Genomic DNA, 24,855 nt, shown 5'->3' with positions numbered 1-24,855 from the left:
GAGGCCTATGTCCTGGGGGAAATGCAACTGCGCCAGGTTGGGCCTGTGGAACTTCTTCCTGGTTAATCCAGTCTTTGGAGCGGTGAAAGCAACCGCAACTAATTAAATGAGACGTTTAGAGCTGTACTAGCATCGAAGTCGGCTTTATGCCCATGATTGCAGAGGGTGTGGGCAGAGTTCGAGATCCTCGGCGGAGTGAAAGTCTGCCATGTTTTGGCACTGTAATTGCTTTATGTTTAATACTTTCCTTGGGTTCCTTTGGCTCACCTATGCTGTGAGGGCACAAAGACTTCCCATAGCAGTGTTTTACCTGTCTGACACAAATACACTGACTGACTAGGGTAAAAATGTGGGCCAAGGTCCTTGGCAGGGTAAAACTCTGCCATGTTTGGGCACTCTGATTTCCTCATGTGTAATACCATGCTTGAGTTACTTGGGCTCGCCTATGCTGTGAGTGCACAAAGACTTCCCATTGCGGTGTTTTACCTGTCTGGCACAAATACACTGACTGACTAGGGTAGAAATGTGGGCCGAGGTCCTTGGCAGGGTGAAACTCTGCCATGTTTGGGCGCTCTGATTTATTCTTGTGTAATACCATCTTTGTGCACCGACAGTATAGGCAAGCCCAAGGAATTCAAAGACTTTCCATTGCGGTGTTGAGCTATCTAACACCTACACAGAATGATTTGTGTGGGGACACATGGATTTCCCATTCCTATGCAACTCACAGCACCTTGGGTCACACAAGATTAAGGCTGGGACTAAGCCTGACCCTGGGCCCGCTCACGTGCTTCCCACACAGAGTATTGCTGCATTGTGGAGATGTGTAGAAGTGCTGGCACCTGAGTCCCCTTTATGCCCAAGTTTGCAGCTCCTGACAATTTTGCGCCGGAGGTGGCACAGGATTGGAATGATGACTGTACGTCAATTTATCGTCAATTCCCAACAGCATTGTGGGCTATCGCCCACACTTTCAAAGAAGGTTGCTGCCTGACCCTGCTAACCCTCTGCAGTGTGTGCCTCCGGTTCCTCCTCATCCAGTACGCTCTTATAAATAGACATGAGGGTGGTGTGGCTATGAAGCGAGTGTGTGGCATGAGGGCAGCTGAACGCTGTGCAGAGAAACTTTTGTGTGCACTGTGGATGCAGGATCGTGTGTCCCTCTGATGGACTTCTACTTCAGCACTGCAGATCGCTGCGATAAGGCATGGCAGGACTTCTCTCCTGCCATGCCTTATCGCTTACTATAGCGATCACAGGCTATGGCAATACAGGACGCCGGTATCTGGCGTCCTGTTGCCATAGCCACCAGCCGGGCTCTCGCGATGTTATCACGAGAGCTGGCTAGAGTCACAGAGGGAGCGCGCTCCCTCTGTGAACCCTTTCCCTGCCGCGATCTACTTAGATCGCGGCAGGAGAGGGGTTAACAGCGGGAGGGGGCGCATCTCCGATGCCCCCCGCTGTTGCAGCGGGACTCCGGCTATCACTGACAGCCGGCTCCTGCTGTGGGATAACGCGAGATCTGCTATGATCTCACGCTATTCCCATGATGTAAAGGTACGTCATAGGAGCGGGGTACTTCCCGCAAAATGAGGTACGCTTGCGGGAAGTGGTTAATATACTGAAAACGTAAAAAGAATTCCAAGTGGTGTAAAATTAACAAAAAAAAGGCACTTCCGCCATCTTTTGGGGCGTCTTGTTTCTACGGCGCACAAACTACAATAAAAATGACCTGATAACTTTGTTCAAATTTTCGCGATGCTCGAGGGTTCGTTTCGAATAACGAACCCCGTTGAAGTCAATGGGCGACCCGAGCATTTTTGTATATCGCCGATGCTCGCTAAGGTTTCCATTTATGAAAATCTGGGCAATTCAAGAAAGTGATGGGAATGACACAGCAACGGATAGGGCAGGCGAGGGGCTACATGTTGGGCTGCATCTCAAGTTCCCAGGTTCCCCTATTAAGCCACAATAACGGCAAGAGTGCCCCCCCCTCCCAACAATTTTTACTTCTGAAAAGCCCTCATTAGCAATGCATACCTTAGCTAAGCACCACACTACCTCCAACAAAGCACAATCACTGCCTGCATGACACTCCGCTGCCACTTCTCCTGGGTTACATGCTGCCCAACCCCCCCGCCCCCCCGCACAACCCAGTGTCCACAGCGCACACCAAAGTGTCCCTGCGCAGCCCTCAGCTGCCCTCATGCCACACCACCCTCATGTCTATTTATAAGTGCGTCTGCCATGAGGAGGAACCGCAGGCACACACTGCAGAGGGTTGGCACGGCTAGGCAGCGACCCTCTTTAAAAGGGGCAGGGCGATAGCCCCCAATGCTGTACAGAAGCAATGAGAAATATAATCCTGTGCCACCGCCATCAGAAGCTGCACATGTGGGCATAGCAATGGGGAACCTATGTGCCACACACTATTCATTCTGTCAAGGTGTCTGCATGCCCCAGTCAGACCGCGTTTTTTTATAAATAGTCACAGGCAGATACAACTCCGCAATGGGAATTCCGTGTGCACCCACAGAATGGGTGGCTCCCTGGAACCCACCGGCTGTACATAAATGTATCCCATTGCAGTGCCCTGGACAGCAGAGCTAACGTCAGATTAAATGCAGGTGGGCTTCGGCCCACACTGCATGCCCCAACCTGACCGGGGTTTTTAATTCATAGACACAGGCAGGTACAACTCCCTATTGTGAAGTCCCTGTGGACCGACAGCATGGGTGGGTGCCAGGAAGCCATCGGCGGTACATAAATATATCACATTGCATTGCCCATCACAGCTGAGGTAATGTCATGTTTAATGCAGGTGGGCTTCGGCCCACACTGCATGCCCCAGTCAGACTGGGGTTCTTTAGAAGTGGACACATGCAGTCACAACACCGTGTGGACCGACAGCATGGCTGGCTCCCTGGAACCCACCGGCTGTACATAAGTGTATCCCATTGCAGTGCCCTGGACAGCAGAGCTAACGTCAGATTAAATGCAGGTGGGCTTCGGCCCACACTGCATGCCCCAGTCAGACTGGGGTTCTTTATAAGCAGACACAGGCAGGTACAACTCCCTATTGTGAAGTCTGTGTGGACCGACAGCATGGGAGGGTCCCAGGAAGCCACCGGCGGTACATAAATAAATCCCATTGCATTGCCCAGCACAGCTGAGGTAATGTCATGTTTAATGCAGGTGGGCTTCGGCCCACACTGCATGCCCCAGTCAGACTGGGGTTCTTTAGAAGTGGACACATGCAGTTACAACTCCGTGTGGACCGACAGCATGGGTGGGTGCCAGGAAGCCACAGGCGGTACATAAATATATCCCATTGCAGTGCCCAGCACAGCTGATGTAACGTCAGCTTTAATGCAGGTGGGCAAAAAATTAATTAGATTACACTGTAGGCGAGGGCCCCCAAAAATTGGTGTACCAACAGTACTAATGTACGTCAGAAAAATTGCCCATGCCCAACCAAGAGGGCAGGTGAAACCCATTAATCGCTTTGGTTAATGTGGCTTAATTTGTAACTAGGCCTGGAGGCAACCCAGTTAAAATAAAAATTGGTTCAGGTGCAAGTTTCAACGCTTTAATGAGCATTGAAACGTATAAAAATTGTTTACAAAAATTATATGACTGAGCGTTGTGGGCCTAAGAAAAATTGCCCGTTTGGCGTGATTACGTGAGGTTTCAGGAGGAGGAGCAGAAGGAGGAGGATGAATATTATACACAGATTGATGAAGCTAAAAGGTCCACGTTTTTGATGGTGATAGAGAACAATGCTTCCATCCGCGGGTGCAGCCTACGTATTGTTTGGTATCGCTGCTGTCCGCTGGTGGAGAAGAGAAGTCTGGGGAAATCCAGGCTTTGTTCATCTTGATGAGTGTAAGCCTGTCGGAACTGTCGGTTGACAGGCGGGTACGCTTATCTGTGATGATTCCCCCAGCCGCACTAAACACCCTCTCTGACAAGACGCTAGCCGCAGGACAAGCAAGCACCTCCAGGGCATACAGCGCGAGTTCAGGCCATGTGTCCAGCTTCGACACCCAGTAGTTGTAGGGGGCAGAGGCGTCACGGAGGACGGTCGTGCGATCGGCTACATACTCCCTCACCATCCTTTTATAGTGCTCCCGCCGACTCAGCCTTGACTGGGGAGCGGTGACACAGTCTTGCTGGGGAGCCAGAAAGCTGTCAAAGGTCTTGGAGAGTGTTCCCCTGCCTGTGCTGTACATGCTGCCTGATCTCCGCGCCTCCCCTGCTACCTGGCCCTCGGAACTGCGCCTTCTGCCACTAGAGCTGTCGGATGGGAATTTTACCATCAGCTTGTCCGCCAGGGTCCTGTGGTATAGCATCACTCTCAAACCCCTTTCCTCTTCGGGTATGAGAGTGGAAAGGTTCTCCTTATACCGTGGGTCGAGCAGTGTGTACACCCAGTAATCCGTAGTGGCCAGAAAGCGTGTAACGCGAGGGTCACGAGAAAGGCATCCTAAGATGAAGTCAGCCATGTGTGCCAGGGTACCTGTACGCAACACATGGCTGTCCTCACTAGGAAGATCACTTTCAGGATCCTCCTCCTCCTCCTCCTCAGGCCATACACGCTGAAAGGATGACATGCAAGCAGCATAGGTACCCTCAGCAGTGGGCCAAGCTGTCTCTTCCCCCTCCTCCTCATCCTCCTCATGCTCCTCCTCCTCCTCCTCAACGCGCTGAGATATAGACAGGAGGGTGCTCTGACTATCCAGCGACATACTGTCTTCCCCCGCCTTCGTTTCCGAGCGCAAAGCGTCTGCCTTTATGCTTTGCAGGGAACTTCTCAAGAGGCATAGCAGAGGAATGGTGACGCTAATGATTGCAGCATCGCCGCTCACCATCTGGGTAGACTCCTCAAAGTTTCCAAGGACCTGGCAGATGTCTGCCAACCAGGCCCACTCTTCTGTAAAGAATTGAGGAGGCTGACTCCCACTGTGCCGCCCATGTTGGAGTTGGTATTCCACTATAGCTCTACGCTGCTCATAGAGCCTGGCCAACATGTGGAGCGTAGAGTTCCACCGTGTGGGCACGTCGCACAGCAGTCGGTGCACTGGCAGATGAAACCTATGTTGCAGGGTGCGCAGGGAGGCAGCGTATGTGTGGGACTTGCGGAAATGTGTGCAGAGCCGGCGCACCTTTCCGAGCAGGTCTGACAAGCGTGGGTAGCTTTTCAGAAAGCGCTGAACCACCAAATTAAAGACGTGGGCCAGGCATGGCACGTGCGTGAGGCTGCCGAGCTGCAGAGCCGCCACCAGGTTACGGCCGTTGTCACACACGACCATGCCCGGTTGGAGGCTCAGCGGCGCAAGCCAGCGGTCGGTCTGCTCTGTCAGACCCTGCAGCAGTTCGTTGGCCGTGTGCCTCTTCTCTCCTAAGCTGAGTAGTTTCAGCACAGCCTGCTGACGCTTACCCACCGCTGTGCTGCCGTGCCGCGCGACACCGACTGCTGGCGACGTGCTGCTGCTGACACATCTTGATTGCGAGACAGAGGTTGCGTAGGAGGAGGAGGAGGGTGGTTTAGTGGAGGAAGCATACACCGCCGCAGATACCACCACCGAGCTGGGGCCTGCAATTCTGGGGGTGGGTAGTACGTGAGCGGTCCCAGGCTCTGACTCTGTCCCAGCCTCCACTAAATTCACCCAATGTGCCGTCAGGGAGATATAGTGGCCCTGCCTGCCTGTGCTTGTCCACGTGTCCGTTGTTAAGTGGACCTTGGCAGTAACCGCGTTGGTGAGGGCGCGTACAATGTTGCGGGAGACGTGGTCGTGCAGGGCTGGGACGGCACATCGGATAAAGTAGTGGCGACTGGGAACCGAGTAGCGCGGGGCCGCCGCCTCCATCATACCTTTGAAAGACTCCGTTTCCACAACCCTATACGGCAGCATCTCCAGGCTGATAAATTTGGCTATGTGCACGTTTAACGCTTGAGCGTGCGGGTGCGTGGCGGCCTACTTACGCTTGCGCTCAAACACTTGCGCTAGGGACGGCTGGACGGTGCGCTGACAGACATTGCTGGATGGGGCCGAGGACAGCGGAGGTGAGGGTGTGGGTGCAGGCCAGGAGACGGTAGTGCCTGTGTCCTGAGAGGGGGATTGGATCTCAGTGGCAGGTTGGGGCACAGGGGGAGAGGCAGCGGTGCAAACCGGAGGCGGTGAACGGCCTTCGTCCCACCTTGTGGGGTGCTTGGCCATCATATGTCTGCGCATGCTGGTGGTGGTGGCTCCCCGGCTGATCTTGGCGTGACAAAGGTTGCACACCACTGTTCGTCAGTCGTCTGCACTCTCAGTGAAAAACTGCCAGACCTTTGAGCACCTCGGCCTCTGCAGGGTGGCATGGCGCGAGGGGGCTCTTTGGGAAACAGTTGGTGGATTATTCGGTCTGGCCCTGCCTCTACCCCTGGCCACCGCACTGCCTCTTCCAACCTGCCCTGCTGCTGCACTTGCCTCCCCCTCTGAAGACCTGTCCTCAGTAGGCGTAGCAAACCAGGTGGGGTCAGTCACCTCATCGTCCTGCTGCTCTTCCTCCGAATCCTCTGTGCGCTCCTCCCTCGGACTTACCCCAATTACTACTACCTGAGTGATAGACAACTGTGTCTCATCGTCATCGTCCTCCTCACCCACTGAAAGCTCTTGAGACAGTTGCCGGAAGTCCCCAGCCTCATCCCCCGGACCCCGGGAACTTTCCAAAGGTTGGGCATCGGTCACGACAAACTCCTCCAGTGGGAGAGGATTCGGAACCATTGCTGCCCATTCTGGGCAAGGGCCCGAAAACAGTTCCTGGGAGTCTGCCTGCTCCTCAGAATGTGTCATTGTAAAGGAAGGAGGAGCAGCAGCCAGAGGATTCAGAGTTGCAGCAGTGGACGGCGCAGAACTCTGGGTGGTCGATAGATTGCTGGATGTACTTTCTGCCATCCACGACAGGACCTGCTCACACTGCTGATTTTCTAATAAAGGTCTACCGCGTGGACCCATTAATTGTGAGATGAATGTGGGGACGCCAGAAACGTGCCTCTCTCCTAATCCCGCAGCAGTCGGCTGCGATACACCTGGATCAGGAGCTCGGCCGGTGCCCACATCCTGACTTGGGCCTCCGCGTCCTCGCCCGCGTCCTCTAGTCCTACCCCTACCCCTCAGCATGCTGTATTACCAGTAGTGCAGAAACAGAACGCTGTAATTAAATGTGCCGCTTATTGGTCTGTGGTTGGAGGCTGACTTGGCTTACGGAACGCACAGCAGAGCCAGGAAAGAATTTTGCGCAAGCCTGCTGTAACACTTAGCTGGCTGTGTATGAATTAGGACAACTACCCCCAGCAGAGACGCAGTACAGTCAGGACGGTCACAGGCAGCCCAAATAGATTTTTTTCCCCAAATTTTTTTGGAAAAGCCCACTGCCTATTTAGACTGTGTATGTCTTTCACTGTCCCTGCCTCACCACCACTACTGGCGCTGGACTATGTAAAATTACTGCAGGACGCAATGCTCTGGACGCAATGCTCTGCACGACCGATATACAAAAAAAAAAAGGTGCAACACTGCAAAAAGCAGCCTCAAGAGTACTGCACACGGTCAGATGTGGCCCTAAGAAGGACCGTTTGGGTTCTTGAAGCCTAAAATCAATCCTAACGCTCTCCCTATAGCAGCTCCGGCATCAGCAGCACTTTCCCTGATCTCTGTCAGAATGCATCTGTGGCGAGCCGCGGGAGGGGCCGATTTATATACTCGGGTGACACCTGATCTCGCCAGCCACTCACTGCAGGGGGGTGGTATAGGGCTTGAACGTCGCAGGGGGAAGTTGTAATGCCTTCCCTGGCTTTCTATTGGCCAGAAAAGCGCGCTAACGTCTCAGAGATGAAAGTGAAAGTAACTCGAACATCGCGTGGTACTCGTCACGAGTAACGAGCATCTCGAACACGCTAATACTCGAACGAGTATCAAGCTCGGACGAGTACGTTCGCTCATCTCTAGTCAGTACGATTACTACGATACCAAAAACATATATAATTTTCTTGCAGCTGTACTACTTGTATTCTTTTTCAAAGATATTTTTTTTATTATTATTCTCTGCCACCATTTTCTGCGCACAATAACTTTTTGTTTCAATCATTTTTTATTGTACATTTTCAGTAAACATTAAACAGTGTTACATTATATTGATCTGCAGTTATCATTTTGCTTAAGCGTGGCCGTGCTGATTTCTCTTAAATCGTGTATCACGGACTTTTCCTGCAGAATACATTTATTTCTTAAAACAGTAAATACAAAAAAATTAAAAAAATTAAAAAGGGAAAATACCACAATAACTTTTTAATGTTTCCGTCGACATAGTTATGCGAGGGCTCATTTTTTGCAGGATGTCCTGTAGTTACGATTAGTACCATTTTGGAATACAAATTTTTGATTGCTTTTTATTGCATTTTTTTCTTAGAAACAAGGTGAGCAAAAAAGCGCATTTCTGGCAGTCTCTATTTTTTTTTCTAACGACCTTTATCATGCAGGGTAAATACTGTGTTATGCTATGTTCATACTAGCGTAAGAGCAGCTTCAGACAACAGGGGGAGGAGGCTGGTAGAGCCGGGAGCAGTGCACTGAACTCCCGCCGCCTATCCGCACCTCACCACTATTTGCAATGGTAGGGGGTGGAGCCAAGTTTCACAACTTATCTCCGCCCCTCCTATTGCAAATAGTGGCGAGGTGCCGATAGGGGGCCGGGAGCTCAGTGCTCTGCTTCCGGCTCTTCCAGCCTCCTCCGCCTGCAGAGAGGGACGCTGTATATCGGCACACGGCCGTCTGAAGGCGCCCTTACTTTGCTAGATCGGTCTTTTACGGGCGCAGTGATAAGAAATTGTATTTTTGTTTTATTATTTAGATTCTTTTATTACAAATATGGCAAAAGGTTTTTTTTTTTAACTTTTATTCCTTTTTTTAATAATTAGTAAAGCTTTGCTTATTTTTTTGCCACAGGCATGGCTTGATAGGCATTCTGCTAAAACATCCCTGTGGCCTTTCAGAAGGCTCTGGCTGCTATGACACCCGCACGACTCCCTGCGATCTTAGGGGGATTTAAATGATGCTGTCAAAATTATCAGGTTTTAAAGGGTTAACTTCTTGACCTATCAGAGCTGTTGACGGCTGTAAGAAAAAGCCGTCGCCCGTGCTGTATGGAAAGAGATCGCCACGCTATCTCCCTTCATACATACCCCGATGCTGCAGGACGTACATGCATGTCCTATAGCATTACGAGGTTAAAGGGCACAACTATATAACGACATCCAAGAGTGATCAGCAGATCCCACTGATAACACTGCTTTACAGGTTGTGCTCCAATGCTTCACAAAGCCGTAGAAGTCAATACAATTCTGTCTGCCAACAGCTGCCACTAGGGGGAGCTAACTACATAGATTTCTATACTGTTAGATACAAATAACTCCCCCTAGTTACCGTTCCCAGCATCATTTTATGGTACATGATCCACTAAGGCTGCATGTCTACGGGCGATGATCCAATCACGCTGTGTGAAGCGGGATCTCAATCGCGGCATGCCGTGATTCCCTGGGGTGAGTCTATCTATTAGATAGGCTCACCGCTGAGACCTGTCAGCGTTTCTCCCTCGTTCCCCACGGCAGAATATCGCCAGCAATATTCCACCTCAGCCGTGGACAGGGGGCCTTAGGCCGCCTGCAGACGGCCAAAATTCCGCCGCGGGATTTCCCGCGGAATTTCCGGTGGAGAGGCTCCTGAGCTGTGCTAGGAAAACCTTGCAGCCTGCCGCTGGGTAGCGGGATCACAGCTGCCACCTTGATTCTACACTTTGAGTCGGGTGCATGCGGACTGAGAGCTATAGCTGTTACTGCAGCCCCCAGAGCCTCTGGTGGGCACTTACCTGTCCGCTTCTCCTGCTGAGCCTATTCTGTAGTACAGCGCTGCCGGAGATCAGACAGCCGGCTTGTACATCCCGGCTGCTCGCCACTGCCATCCTGCAGAGGACAGTCTGTTCCAGCCCCCCATGGTGTCCCCACCATCCTTCTGCTACTTCACAGTGGGTGCAGGCTGTGCCCTAAGGAACATTTGGAGAATCTTTCATCATGCTCTCCAATATTTTTTTCCTTTTCTCTGACTCCCTGACACTTTAGAGACAGTGTCTGTGTTGGGGGACTTGTGCCCCAATTTTTCTGGACTACAACGTGTCCTTTAAAATACAGTCTAATAATTACCATCAGCCCTTTGAAGGGTTTTGATGTGGCCCTCTGAGAGAATGAGTTTGAGTCTCCTGCGCTAGAGGAATGTTATAATGGTTCTACCACAACTGACTATTATCACCTATGTATAAGATAGATGATAAAAGGCTAATGAGTTGGGTCAAACACAGCTCCTGAGAGGGGGGGGGGGGATCTGTGTCCCCCTTCCTTTTCCTCACATCGGGTATACTGCACCCCCTGCAGTGATGAGAAGATTGAATGGAGCGATGGTTGCGTTGCGCATGCGTAGTATCACTCCATTCATTTCGCCGTAGCTGGCCATCTACAAATGATTGGTTATTTCCGTCAGCCTAATTGAAGTGAATGGAGCAGCTGCTGTGTATGTGCGGCCATCGTTCCATTCGTTGTGAGATCACCGTGGGTAGGGAAGCACCCCAGTGTGACGAGAAGAGGGGGACGCCAGTCAGACTCGGGGATAATGATAAAACTGTTTTCTGTTATAACCCCTTTAACGTTTGGACAGAGTCTCCTCTTAGCGCTGATCCAGTTAAAATAGCGCAATTGTGCTATTTCCTCCAGAAAAATGCCAATCAGAAAGTTGAAAACTGGATAGACGCCATTCTAGTGCCATGACAGAGCAACGCCAAGCCAGGACTTAAAGGGGTTGTCCCGCGGCAGCAAGTGGGGTTATACACTTCTGTATGGCCATATTAATGCACTTTGTAATATACATTGTGCATTAATTATGAGCCATACAGAAGTTATTCACTTACCTGCTCCGTTGCTAGCGTCCTCGTCTCCATGGTGCCGTCTAATCTTCAGCGTCTAATCACCCGATTAGACGCGCTTGCGCAGTCCGGGTCTTCTCTGTGTTGAATGGGGCGCTCGTGCTGGAGAGCTGCTCCTCGTAGCTCCGCCTCATCACGTGTGCCGATTCCAGCCAATCAGGAGGCTGGAATCGGCAATGGACCGCACAGAAGACCTGCGGTCCACCGAGGGTGAAGATCCCGGCGGCCATCTTCACAAGGTAAGTCAGAAGTCGCCGGAGCGCGGGAATTCGGGTAAGTACTGGACGGTTTGTTTTTTTTTTATGCCTGCATCGGGTTGTCTCGCGCCGAATGGGGGGGCTATTGAAAAAAAAAAACAAAAACGTTTCGGCGCGGGACAACCCCTTTAACTGAATATTGCAGGACATACAAGACTGCCCCAGGCGGCGACTGAAGCGCTTAGGCGAAATGGGATAGACATACAACTTGTTGATGAGTATATTAGTGGGGGCCTACACAATATGTTCGTGGGGGCTTACACAATATGTTCGTGGGGGCTTACACAATATGTTCGTGGGGGCTTACACAATATCGGTGCTTACAGGGATGTTTGTAATCAGACAAGTGGTGGAATCGCTTGTTAAATGAGTCGCATAGACTGTGAAGCCCCGCCCACTTCCGACATGTCGGGAAAAAGTGGCACACGAGCTTCGTAAAAATGGCGTTTACTGCAATCTTATAGATCCTTTTCATTTCAGCGAGCAGGAAATTTTGAAAGAGAGACTAATTACCTGCAACATGGAAACATGGCAGAATAGCCCCCATTTTACTGGCTTGGAGCGGATTGGAGGAGTGGACCTGTCGTATTCGAAAGAGGATGCTACATGTGCCTGCGCGTCTCTTATTGTACTGAGCTATCCAGATCTGGAGGTAAATATCTCTGCGAACGCCAGCCAATATGGATCAGCTAGCTTCGACCTCTTCGCACCCGTTCACCAGGCCGCGTGCTGGCCACGGTTTCCACATTCAAATGCCTAGTTTTTCACACGAACCGGTTTTCTGGATCGTGTGCTGTGCAATGGATTTTTACGCCTCTTTTTACTAGCCAGCTCATTAGGCCGCGTGCGTACCCCACAAGGGGCCTTCTACACCAAATGAGTTATTTTTTGAATGAACGAATGATGTCGGTGTTCACTCCTTCAGCCTGTTTATACAGCAGATACAGCGTTGCTTGTTCAGACAAGAAATCGTTCAGTCTTTCACATTCGCTCTATAAGTCAATAAGAGTCCTAAGCTGCTGTTAAAATCCCTCCCCTTTCCGTCATCTCCCATAGGCTTTTATAGGAGCTGCCGGCTGATGGCACCCAAAAGATAGGGCTAGGCCTATCTTTTCCATTCGCGCATAAAAGGGGCTGCCGGAATCTGCAGCGTATGCGCTACCTTTTCCAGCCGGCTGATTTTACACGCCGGAAAATCATCCATCCGAATGAATGCATTGGAGTCCAATGCTTCAGATGGTCGCAATTCGTGGCCGACATTTTATCGCGGCAAAATAGCCGCGATAAAATGTTTCTGGGAATAAGGCCTCAGGGCTTATTTAGACGACTGCAGGGGGGGGGGGGATGGAAGAGCCAGGAGCAGGAACTGAGCTTCCGCCCCTTGCCACTATTTGCAGTAGGAGGGGGCGAGATGGGGGCGGAGCCAAGTCTTCCCAATTAGCCCCGCCCCTGTCCCGCCCCTCTGATTACAAATAGTGGCGAGGGGCGGGAGCTCAGTTCCTGCTCCTGGCTCTTCCATCCTCCGGCCCCCTGCAGACAAGGACACTGTATATCGGCTCGGCGTGAAAACCGAGCCGATATATGGTCATCTAAATATGCCCTCAGTCTGCTAAAATACCTTAGCAAGAAGTAGAGGATAGATGGAAGGCAACATGACTAAAGGAGTGCAGTGCACATAGGTAGTTTGTAGTTTACCATGGAGGCACACAGGTCTGCATAGGAGCTGTAGATATTGTTTAATCCCCTCAAAGGATCAGACTCTTTTAGCCATTTTTATCAATATGGTGGTTTTACTGCCCTATTTTTTGTCTGGCCTGCCAAAATTACTTTTGCTGAGTTTTTTTTTTCATCACCTATAGGGCTATTTCTTTTATCCCTTTTAATTGTTCCCGCTTCTTTTATTTTATTGGTGGTAATGTGTACACAAAGTAACAAAAGAAAATCACTAGAGCCACAGCTGAATCAGTAGCCTTTACTGTTGGAGTAAAACCAATAGATGGCGCTGTGTATTACTAGAGCCACAGCTGAATCAGTAACCTTTACTGTTGGAGTAAAACCAATAGATGGCGCTGTGTATTACTAGAGCCACAGCTGAATCAGTAACCTTTATTGTTAGAGTAAAACCAATAGATGGCGCTGTGTATTACTAGAGCCACAGCTGAATCAGTAGCCTTTATTGTTAGAGTAAAACCAATAGATGGCGCTGTGTATTACTAGAGCCACAGCTGAATCAGTAACCTTTATTGTTGGCATAAAACCAATAGATGGCGCTGTGTATTACTAGAGCCACAGCTGAATCAGTAACCTTTATTGTTGGCATAAAACCAATAGATGGCGCTGTGTATTACTAGAGACACAGCTGAATCAGTAGCCTTTACTGTTGGAATAAAACCAATAGATGGCGCTGTGTATTACTAGAGCTACAGCTGAATCAGTAACCTTTACTGTTGGAGTAAAACCAATAGATGGCGCTGTGTATTACTAGAGCCACAGCTGAATCAGTAGCCTTTATTGTTGGCATAAAACCAATAGATGGCGCTGTGTATTACTAGAGCCACAGCTGAATCAGTAACCTTTATTGTTAGAGTAAAACCAATAGATGGCGCTGTGTATTACTAGAGCCACAGCTGAATCAGTAACCTTTACTGTTGGAGTAAAACCAATAGATGGCGCTGTGTATTACTAGAGCCACAGCTGAATCAGTAACCTTTATTGTTAGAGTAAAACCAATAGATGGCGCTGTGTATTACTAGAGCCACAGCTGAATCAGTAACCTTTATTGTTAGAGTAAAACCAATAGATGGCGCTGTGTATTACTAGAGCCACAGCTGAATCAGTAACCTTTATTGTTGGAGTAAAACCAATAGATGGCGCTGTGTATTACTAGAGCCACAGCTGAATCAGTAACCTTTATTGTTGGCATAAAACCAATAGATGGCGCTGTGTATTACTAGAGCCACAGCTGAATCAGTAACCTTTACTGTTGGCATAAAACCAATAGATGGCGCTGTGTATTACTAGAGCCACAGCTGAATCAGTAACCTTTATTGTTGGCATAAAACCAATAGATGGCGCTGTGTATTACTAGAGCCACAGCTGAATCAGTAACCTTTATTGTTAGAGTAAAACCAATAGATGGTGCTGTGTATTACTAGAGCCACAGCTGAATCAGTAACCTTTATTGTTAGAGTAAAACCAATAGATGGCGCTGTGTATTTTAGAGCCACAGCTGAATCAGTAACCTTTATTGTTAGAGTAAAACCAATAGATGGCGCTGTGTATTACTAGAGCCACAGCTGAATCAGTAACCTTTATTGTTAGAGTAAAACCAATAGATGGCGCTGTGTATTACTAGAGCCACAGCTGAATCAGTAACCTTTACTGTTGGAGTAAAACCAATAGATGGCGCTGTGTATTACTAGAGCCACAGCTGAATCAGTAACCTTTATTGTTAGAGTAAAACCAATAGATGGCGCTGTGTATTACTAGAGCCACAGCTGAATCAGTAGCCTTTATTGTTAGAGTAAAACCAATAGATGGCGCTGTGTATTACTAGAGCCACAGCTGAATCAGTAGCCTTTACTGTTGGCATAAAACCAATAGATGGCGCTGTGTATTACTAGAGCCACAGCTGAATCAGTAACCTTTATTGTTAGAGTAAAACCAATAGATGGCGCTGTGTATTACTAGAGCCACAGCTGAATCAGTAACCTTTACTGTTGGCATAAAACCAATAGATGGCGCTGTGTATTACTAGAGCCACAGCTGAATCAGTAACCTTTATTGTTAGAGTAAAACCAATAGATGGCGCTGTGTATTTTAGAGCCACAGCTGAATCAGTAACCTTTATTGTTAGAGTAAAACCAATAGATGGCGCTGTGTATTACTAGAGCCACAGCTGAATCAGTAACCTTTATTGTTAGAGTAAAACCAATAGATGGCGCTGTGTATTACTAGAGCCACAGCTGAATCAGTAACCTTTACTGTTGGAGTAAAACCAATAGATGGCGCTGTGTATTACTAGAGCCACAGCTGAATCAGTAACCTTTATTGTTAGAGTAAAACCAATAGATGGCGCTGTGTATTACTAGAGCCACAGCTGAATCAGTAGCCTTTATTGTTAGAGTAAAACCAATAGATGGCGCTGTGTATTACTAGAGCCACAGCTGAATCAGTAGCCTTTACTGTTGGCATAAAACCAATAGATGGCGCTGTGTATTACTAGAGCCACAGCTGAATCAGTAACCTTTATTGTTAGAGTAAAACCAATAGATGGCGCTGTGTATTACTAGAGCCACAGCTGAATCAGTAACCTTTACTGTTGGCATAAAACCAATAGATGGCGCTGTGTATTACTAGAGCCACAGCTGAATCAGTAACCTTTATTGTTAGAGTAAAACCAATAGATGGCGCTGTGTATTACTAGAGCCACAGCTGAATCAGTAACCTTTATTGTTAGAGTAAAACCAATAGATGGCGCTGTGTATTACTAGAGCCACAGCTGAATCAGTAACCTTTATTGTTAGAGTAAAACCAATAGATGGCGCTGTGTATTACTAGAGCCACAGCTGAATCAGTAACCTTTATTGTTAGAGTAAAACCAATAGATGGCGCTGTGTATTACTAGAGCCACAGCTGAATCAGTAACCTTTATTGTTGGAGTAAAACCAATAGATGGCGCTGTGTATTACTAGAGCCACAGCTGAATCAGTAACCTTTATTGTTGGAGTAAAACCAATAGATGGCGCTGTGTATTACTAGAGCCACAGCTGAATCAGTAACCTTTATTGTTGGAGTAAAACCAATAGATGACGCCTAATGAGAACTTCTACATAAGGTGCAACAAAAAAACAATAGATGTCGGTGTGCATCACTCCTACTCATGCCTGATTCTCTTCCTGCTTTCAGGCTGAACTGCATGACTGCCTGTGTAGCACATGACGTAGTTCCGTCAGTGTCCGCTGTAGACCGTTTGGCCGACGCTGTTACGTAACGTCACTTTAAATCATAATAACTACGGAGACAGAAAAACTGGTGTGTCATCATGCGCTCCAACTACCTTGTGAGAAATGTAGTGCAGCGCCCTCTGCAGGTCGTTCACAAGTACTTCTGAACGCGTTAGTTTTACTTCCAGGTCTGACCAGTAGCTTCCTGACTGCGGACAGCGCCCCTCGCCTTGAGCTTTAGCGAGAGTGACGTCACACGGGGGATATCTGGCTGTAATAATAGCAAACAACCAACAGAGTTAACTATTGTTCTGCCGCAGCAGGCCTGTAGAGCCACAGGCCGGGGGGCATATTACCCTTTTCAGCCGCAGTTCTCCGGCGCAGCGCATTCAGCCAATCAGCTGGCTGGAATCGGCACCACGTGACTACACAGCGTGCACGCGGATTGCCTTCAGCAGCCGAAGGAGGACGCATGCGTGCCGGAGCCATGGAGGAGGCCGACCACACGGTGTTACTGGCGTGGGAGAGGCAAGTGGCACTTCTCTTGCTTCACGTTCTCTAATGACGTTGCTGATGCAGCATTTTTACCTGTTTACCTGGACAACAACCCTTATCAGTATGCTGGGATTTCTAGTTTCACTACTTTAACCCCTTAATGACACAGCCCTGTTTTTTCCACCATTTTCGTTTTTTCCTCACCCCTTTTAAAAACTCGTAACTCCTTTATTCGTTGTTGCTGCTGTCTGAGAGCTTGTTTTTTGCGGGACGGGTCGTACTACCCAATGTACCATATTAACCCCTTAAGGACGCGGCCTATTTTGGCGTTGAGGACCAAACGATTTTTGGTATTTTTTCATCTTCAGTTTTCAAATTTTTTATTTTTCCGTCGATGCGGCCTTATAAGGGCTTGTTTTTTGCGTGGCGAACTGTAGTTTTTAGTGGTACCATTTATGGGTACATAGACGACACTGTAAAACTTTTATTATTATTTTTATGATCGTAGGGAGAGAAAACGCATCAATTCTGCCAGAGATTTTTGTGGGTTTTTTTAAAGCGTTAATTATGCAGCATAAATTACACATTTTAGGTAAGAGAAGCCCCCCAGTGTGACGAGAAGAGGGGGACCAGTCAGACTCGGGGATAATGATAAAACTGTTTTCTGTTATAACCCCTTTAATGTCTGGCCAGAGTCTCCTCTTAGCGCTGATCCAGTTACAAATAGCGCAATTGTGCTATTTCCTCCAGAAAAAATGCCAATCAGAAAGTTGAAAACTGGATAGACGCCATTCTAGTGCCATGACAGAGCAACGCCAAGCCAGGACTTAACTGAATATTGCAGGACATACAAGACCGCCCCAGGCGGCGACTGAAGCGCTTAGGCGAAATGGGATAGACATACAACTTGTTGATGAGTATATTAGTGGGGGCCTACACAATATGTTCGTGGGGGCTTACACAATATGTTCGTGGGGGCCTACACAATATCGGTGCTTACAGGGATGTTTGTAATCAGACAAGTGGGGGAATCGCTTGTTAACCCGTTCCCGCAACAGGGCGTAAACTTACGTCCTGGAGATAGCGCTGGATCATATGTGATCCAGCGCTATCCCGCAGCGGGAGCCGGCTGTCAGTCACAGCTGGCGTCTCGCTGCAGCAGCAGGGGGACATCGGAGATGCGCCCGCCACTGTTAACCCCTTCCCTGCCGCGATCTAAGTAGATCGCGGCAGGGAAAGAGTTCACAGCGGGAGCGCGGCTCCCTCTGTGTCTCCGGCCGGAACTCGCGATTTCATCGCGAGAGCCCGGCCTGTCACCATGGCAACAGGACGCCAGACACTGGCGTCCTGTATTGCCTATGCCTGAGATCGCTGTATGAGCGATAAGGCATGGGAGAGCAGTAGCTCTGCCATGCCTTATGACAGCGATCATCAGGGCAGTGATTAAAGTCCCTCAGAGGGACACAAACAGTGTAAAAAAAAGAAAGATTTAAAAAATGAATTAAAAAAAATGTAAAAAAAAGAGTAAAAAAACCATTTTTTATGCTTTTTCTCAGATTAGCATAAAAAAAGGTAAAAAAAAAATAAAACCCCACATATTTGGTATTGTCGCGTCCGTAACGACGCGTACAATAAGTTTCACATGCTTTTGACTGTGCACGGAAAAAACGCTAAAAAAAAAGCTAAAAAACTGAGGCAAAATGCTCATTTTTAGCATTTTGCCTCACTAAAAACGCAATAAAAGTGATCAAAAAAGTCGTATGTACGCCAAAATGGTACCAATAAAATCTACAGCTCGTCTCGCAAAAAATAAGCCCTCATAGAGCTCTGTACATCAAAAAATAAAAAAGTTACGTGACTTTGAATGCAGCAATTTAGAATAGAAAAAAGATTTCCAAAAAAAAGGGTTTTTATTGCAGAAAAGTGGGAAAACCTAAAAAAAATGTTAGAATTTTGGTATCGTTGTAACCGTACCGGTCTGCAGAAAAAATGGAATGTCTCATTTATGCTGCATGATTAACGGTGTAAAAAAAAAAATAAAAAAATCTATGGCAGAATTGATGCGTTTTCTCTCTCTATCATTAAAAAAAAAAAAAAAGTTTTACAATATAGTCTATGTACCCAAAATTGGCACCGATAAAAACTACAGTTCGCCACGCAAAAAACAAGCCCTTATACGGCCGCGTCCACGGAAAAATAAAAAAGTTATGGCTTTTGAAAAATGGAGATGGAAAAATACCAAAAAATCGCTTGGTCCTCAACGCCAAAATAGGCCATGTCATGAAGGGGTTAAATGAGTCGCATAGACTGTGAAGCCCCGCCCACTTCCGACATGTCGGGAAAAAGTGGCACACGAGCTTCGTAAAAATGGCGTTTACTGCAATCTTATAGATCCTTTTCATTTCAGCGAGCAGGAAATTTTGAAAGAGAGACTAATTACCTGCAACATGGAAGCATGGCAGAATAGCCCCCATTTTACTGGCTTGGAGCGGATTGGAGGAGTGGACCTGTCGTATCCGAAAGAGGATGCTACATGTGCCTGCGCGTCTCTTATTGTACTGAGCTATCCAGATCTGGAGGTAAATATCTCTGCGAACGCCAGCCAATATGGATCAGCTAGCTTCGACCTCTTCGCACCCGTTCACCAGGCCGCGTGCTGGCCACGGTTTCCACATTCAAATGCCTAGTTTTTCACACGAACCGGTTTTCTGGATCGTGTGCTGTGCAGTGGATTTTTACGCCTCTTTTTCCTAGCCAACTCATTAGGCCGCGTGCGTACCCCACAAGGGGCCCTCTACACCAAATGAGTTATTTTTTGAACGAACGAATGATGTCGGTGTTCACTCCTTCAGCCTGTTTATACAGCAGATACAGCGTTGCTTGTTCAGACAAGAAATCGTTCAGTCTTTCACATTCGCTCTATAAGTCAATAAGAGTCCTAAGCTGCTGTTAAAATCCCTCCCCTTTCCGTCATCTCCCATAGGCTTTTATAGGAGCTGCCGGCTGATGGCGCCCAAAAGATAGGGCTAGGCCTATCTTTTCCATTCGCGCATAAAAGGGGTTGCCGGAATCTGCAGCGTATGCGCTACCTTTTCCAGCCGGCTGATTTTACACGCCGGAAAATCATCCGTCCGAATGAATGCATTGGAGTCCAATGCTTCAGATGTCGCAATAAAATGTTTGTGTGAATAAGCCCTCAGTCTGCTAAAATACCTTAGCAAGAAGTAGAGGATAGATGGAAGGCAACATGACTAAGGGAGTGCAGTGCACATAGGTAGTTTGTAGTTTACCATGGAGGCACACAGGTCTGCATAGGAGCTGTAGATATTGTTTAACCTCCTCAAAGGACCAGACACTTTTTAGCCGTTTTTATCAATATGGTGGTTTTACTGCCCTATTTTTTTGGCCTGGCCTCCCAAAATTACCGTATATACTCGAGTATAAGCCTAATTTTTCAGCACATTTTTTTGCGCTGAAAAAGCCCCCCTCGGCTTATACTCGAGTCAGGGGAGGCTTTAAAAAAAAAACCCTCCATACTCACCTCCCAGCGTCTGTGTCCTCGGCAGCGGTGTGGCCGGCTGCTTGAATTCTCTCCACTGTCATTCCCCCCCGTCCTCTTTGCTCGGATCTGTCATCCCCCGCCGTCAGCGCTGTGTAAGTAAGTGCTGTGATTGGATCGAGCGTCAGCCAATCACAGCCATTGCTCGATTATTTATAGCCAATCAAGCTGCTTTAGAATTCTCCCTGCTCGGCTTTCAAATCCCCTGCCGTCAGTGCTGTGTAAGTAAGCGCTGTGATTGGATCGAGCACCAGCTATGATTGGCTGGCGCTCAATCCAATCACAGTGCTTATTTACACAGCACTGACAGAGCCGAGCAGAGAGGATAGCGGGGGGATGACAGCGGGGAGAATTCAAGCAGCTTGTCACACAGACGCCGGCTGGGAGGGGAGTATGGAGTTTTTTTTTTTTTTTTACCTAGTATATACTCGAGTATAGCTAGGCTTCTACTCGAGTCAATAAGTTTTCCTAGTTTTCTGTGGTGAAACTTATTGTCTTGGCTTATACTCGGAACGGCTAATACTCGAGTATATACGGTACTTTGCTGAGTTTTTATCATCACCTATAGGGCTATTTCTTTTATCCCTTTAAATTTTTCCCGCTTCTTTTTTTTGTTGGTGGTAATGTGTACACAAAGTAACAAAAAAAAACTTTTAAATTTATAGTTCTTTATTTTACCATAAATATAATAAATATAAAAATAAAGTACAGGATTGCGTTAGCCATTTTGTTTTAGACATTTTAATACATGATTTATATTATCTCAGATGATATGGCAGATATGGCGACAATTTAGGTTGGCATGGGTCATTTTTCATATATATATACATAAATTTTTTTTAAAACAATTATGTCCCCCGTGATATCATATAAAACCCCTGGGGGTCATTCATATATATTTTTTAATTCCTCACTTTTGCACTGTAACTGGAGCATCCATAGGAGCCCCGGTTACAGGGAAAAACATCCCCCTAGTGTGAAAATAGTCACTAACAGAGCTGATCAGTGGTCTGCTACGACCCTGCGGCTCTGACATGCTGGGGTTTGCCAGGAATCACTTGATCACTGAGCCGCATACAGGAAACGGCACTGCCTCTTTCTGCATTCTCTACATAATGCTCATTGAGCGCCATGTAGCCTGTAAAAAAATAAGACCGAAGCCGTTATAAACCGTTTCTGTCTTCTCCTCTGAGTCCTTAGCTGTGACTAACAGCCAAGGACCCGACCTGCTTCTGCTAGATTGCAGGAGCTTTACTCCCGTGCCGTATATTTACTATCGGCCAGGATGAAAGCGCAGGACCAAGTCTATTTACAGCGCTTGGTCCTTAATGGCTTAAAAAGGTTACTTAATTTGTCATTTTGCTTGCAATAAGCAATAGCTTTTAATTACTTCCAGCTGCCACTAGTAAACCTGACTTCTTCTAGGTTATCTATGAGGACTGCCAAATGGTGACTCTTGATGCCCCTTATGTAGCCGGGTACTTAGCCTTTCGAGAAGTACCATCACTTGTGGAAGCAGTGAAGAGGCTGCAAGAGAGAGATTCCAGCTTGATGCCTCAGGTGTGTTTTAGAATACTGTGTACCATGAATAAATGATTGGATCTACCAGATCTGTTTATTAACGGAGTTCTTTTGAGGCAGCATTGATGCCGCCAAAAACCTTGGTGGCTGCTGCAGGTTTTAAATTGTTATTGGCTACGGCACAGCACTTTCAGTGGTAGCATGGCAGTATGACGCTCTTCAAGTGTCCTCACCATTAAAACACAATTAGTAGCCATTATTACTACAGCTGTAGCCGTCTCCGTTGTTGGAACATCCATGTGATTGGCAACTCACTTGCATGAGATAAGATCAGCGGTCCCGACTGCATAGTTCTGCAGCTGTGGCCCAGCAGACTCTATTTCCATTTTTTTTGTCATACTGGCCTTCCTTCATCTAGACTGTCTTTTCTTAGGTTCTGCTGTCAGTGTGTCAAGTGGGCAGTCACCACCTTTCACTCTCAATGGGTGACGTTGGACTGATTGACCATGAGTGGTGAGGTCCATCCACTTGACATACTGTCACCTACAGGACTCGGAACTAGGAGTAACCCGTCCAGCTGAAGCAAGGTGAGTATGAGGGAAAAAATTGAGGATAGAGTCAGCAGGGCCGTAGCTGCAGAGCTGTGCAGCCAGCCTTGTTAATATTATAACATGACAGGTCCTCTTTAACTCCTTCCCACCCCAGAATAATAATAAAAATAGTCATTTCCTAGGTATTGCTGTGTCTATAACGCCTAGTGTAATAAACTAAAAACACTTTTTCCAAAAATGCTACCACTAAAAACTACAGTTTGGCACACGCACACACACTTACACAACCCCGTCTATGAAAAAATAAAAAAAGCCAAAAGTTATTTGTAAAAATGTGGAAAAACCCTAAAAATATATAATTTTGTTGACGTCCTAATCATAGTGACCCACAAAAAAAGTTCTTCTTATTTAAAGTGCATAGTGAACACTGTAAAAAAAATGGCAGCATTGATGTGTTCTTTTACTCTGCAACCCGCAAAAATAATACAATATACTTACCCCAAAACAGAACCAAAGAAAACTGCAGCTTGCCATGCAGCAATCACGCCCTTAGGGCTTATTTAGACGACCGTATATCGGCTCGGTTTTCACGCCGAGCCGATATACGGTGTCCTTGTCTGCAGGGGGAGGAGGATGGAAGAGCCAGGAGCAGGAACTGAGCTCCCGCCCCTCGCCACTATTTGCAATGGGAGGGGCGGGGTGGGGGTGGAGCTAAGTGGTGTTACTTAGCTCCACCCCCCATCTCGCCCCCTCTCATTGCAAATAGTGGCAAGGGGCGGAAAGGGGGCGGGAGCTCAGTTCCTGCTCCTGGCTCTTCCATCCTCCTCCCCCCTAGAGGCAAGGACACCGTATATTGGCTCGGCATGGAAACCGAGCCGATATACGGTCGTCTAAATAAGCTCTTATAGGGTTTTGTTGACAGAAAAATAAAAACAATGGCTTTTCAAAAGTCGAGATGAAAGTCTCAAAAAATCAGTGCATCCTTAAGGTCGTTTTCATATGGCTGAGAAAATTGTGTGAGATCTGTGCGTTGCGAGATGCATGAATGTGAACCCCATTCTTTTGAATGGGCTCATACACATAATCACATTTTTTTTATTTTGTCTCTTTTGCATTGCAGTTCGGGTAAAAATCATGGCATGGCCTATCTTTGGGCGTTTCCTCACATCACATTGCAATTGTCTTCAACGGGGTTGGCACAGCATTGCATGGCGTGCACGCGGTTGCGATGCAAAGTTTAACCATCGAAAACTATGGGAAACACTCCAGTACTTCCCTGAAGTGATGCAAGACGGTTTTAACACAAAAACATCTTGCATCCGCAGGGACATTGCACATTGCTGAGTGTGATATCAGGCTGAATTTTACGGCCCGATACTGCACTCAACTGTGTGAAATGGTAATAAAATTGAAATAGAAGTATGGACTCAAACTCTCCTGCAGTATCTCGGCAGTTTCAGAAAGATGCTGTAGTTAAATTCCAAGGAAAAAAAGGTGGATGACAGCTTCAACCATAAAAAAAACTTTTTCTTTATTCAAGAAGTCCAGCCATCTCTTTCGTGCAGCTAAAAGGTCACAGGTACACTTTGTTTTTTTAATCAGTTTATATGGTATATATGTTATGTATGTTTCACAATTTTATTGCTGTTGACAAAGGCCAGTTGGCCGAAACGCGTTCAACGTCTTTGCATACAATGTTTGCAAACAGACTGCTTTTTTAATGGAATAATTAATAAAGAAGAAAGTTTTTTTATGGTTGAAGCTATCCTCCACTTTTTTTTCTGTGTGAAATGGTGGCTGCTTCCTTAACCCCTTAGGTGATTTTGGACGTCTTCAGGATCCATCCATCTTTTTTTTTTTCTTCATCTTAGCAGTATGACGGCTTCTTTTTGAGGTATGAGTTCTATTTCTAAGAGGAGTCACTTTTAGGTACCTCACTGATTAACGTTTAGTCGTGTATTTGGGAGGAGTGGAAGAGAAAAACAGCAATTCTGCTATTGTGTTTCTGGGATCCTTTTACAGTGTTCACTATATGGTAGAAATAACATGTTAGCTTTATTATATTCATCGCTACAAATGCGGCAGTACAAAACTTGGATATTTTACATTTTAATTTCACTCCTTTTGCATAAATGGGCTTGACTCTCACATGTGGCACTTCTTATATATATACTGTACAACTCGGGACAATTAAAGGGATAAAAAAATACTAGAGGGTGCCACTAAGACACTGTAATGCAGATTTACTACATCTAAACTGTAATGTAGTGGACATTAATTAGAGCAGAGGAGAAAGAGGTACAGCAAGAAATGACTCTACCCACAAACAACAGAGCAGAGGAGAAAGAGGTACAGCAAGAAATGACTCTACCCACAAACAACAGAGCAGAGGAGAAAGAGGTACAGCAAGAAATGACTCTACACACAAAGAACAGAGCAGAGGAGAAAGAGCTACAGCAAGAAATGACTCTACCCACAAAGAACAGAGCAGAGGAGAAAGAGGTACAGCAAGA

General features: G+C 47.2%; 1 protein-coding gene across 4 annotated transcripts in view; it reads left to right on the top strand.

Moving 5' to 3' along the window:
- Positions 1-16,386: 16,386 nt before the first annotated feature.
- Positions 16,387-24,855, top strand: part of ENDOV (endonuclease V) — a 165,435-nt gene continuing 156,966 nt past the window's right edge. For 3 of the 4 annotated variants that reach the window (XM_066587957.1, XM_066587955.1, XM_066587956.1), the window contains exons 1-3: positions 16,387-16,744; positions 19,119-19,290; positions 21,696-21,830. In XM_066587957.1, coding sequence (XP_066444054.1) covers positions 16,689-16,744; positions 19,119-19,290; positions 21,696-21,830 — 363 coding nt within the window. In that variant the 5' untranslated portion in view covers positions 16,387-16,688. The remainder of the gene's footprint in view (positions 16,745-19,118; positions 19,291-21,695; positions 21,831-24,855) is intronic. The other variant, XM_066587954.1, reaches the window with a different exon arrangement.

This window comes from Eleutherodactylus coqui, chromosome 13, assembly GCF_035609145.1.
Source record: "Eleutherodactylus coqui strain aEleCoq1 chromosome 13, aEleCoq1.hap1, whole genome shotgun sequence".
In the NCBI taxonomy this organism is placed as follows: Eukaryota; Metazoa; Chordata; class Amphibia; order Anura; family Eleutherodactylidae; genus Eleutherodactylus; species Eleutherodactylus coqui.
The sequence above is the reverse complement of the archived record's forward strand: the minus strand, read 5'-3'. Positions and strand labels throughout refer to the sequence as shown.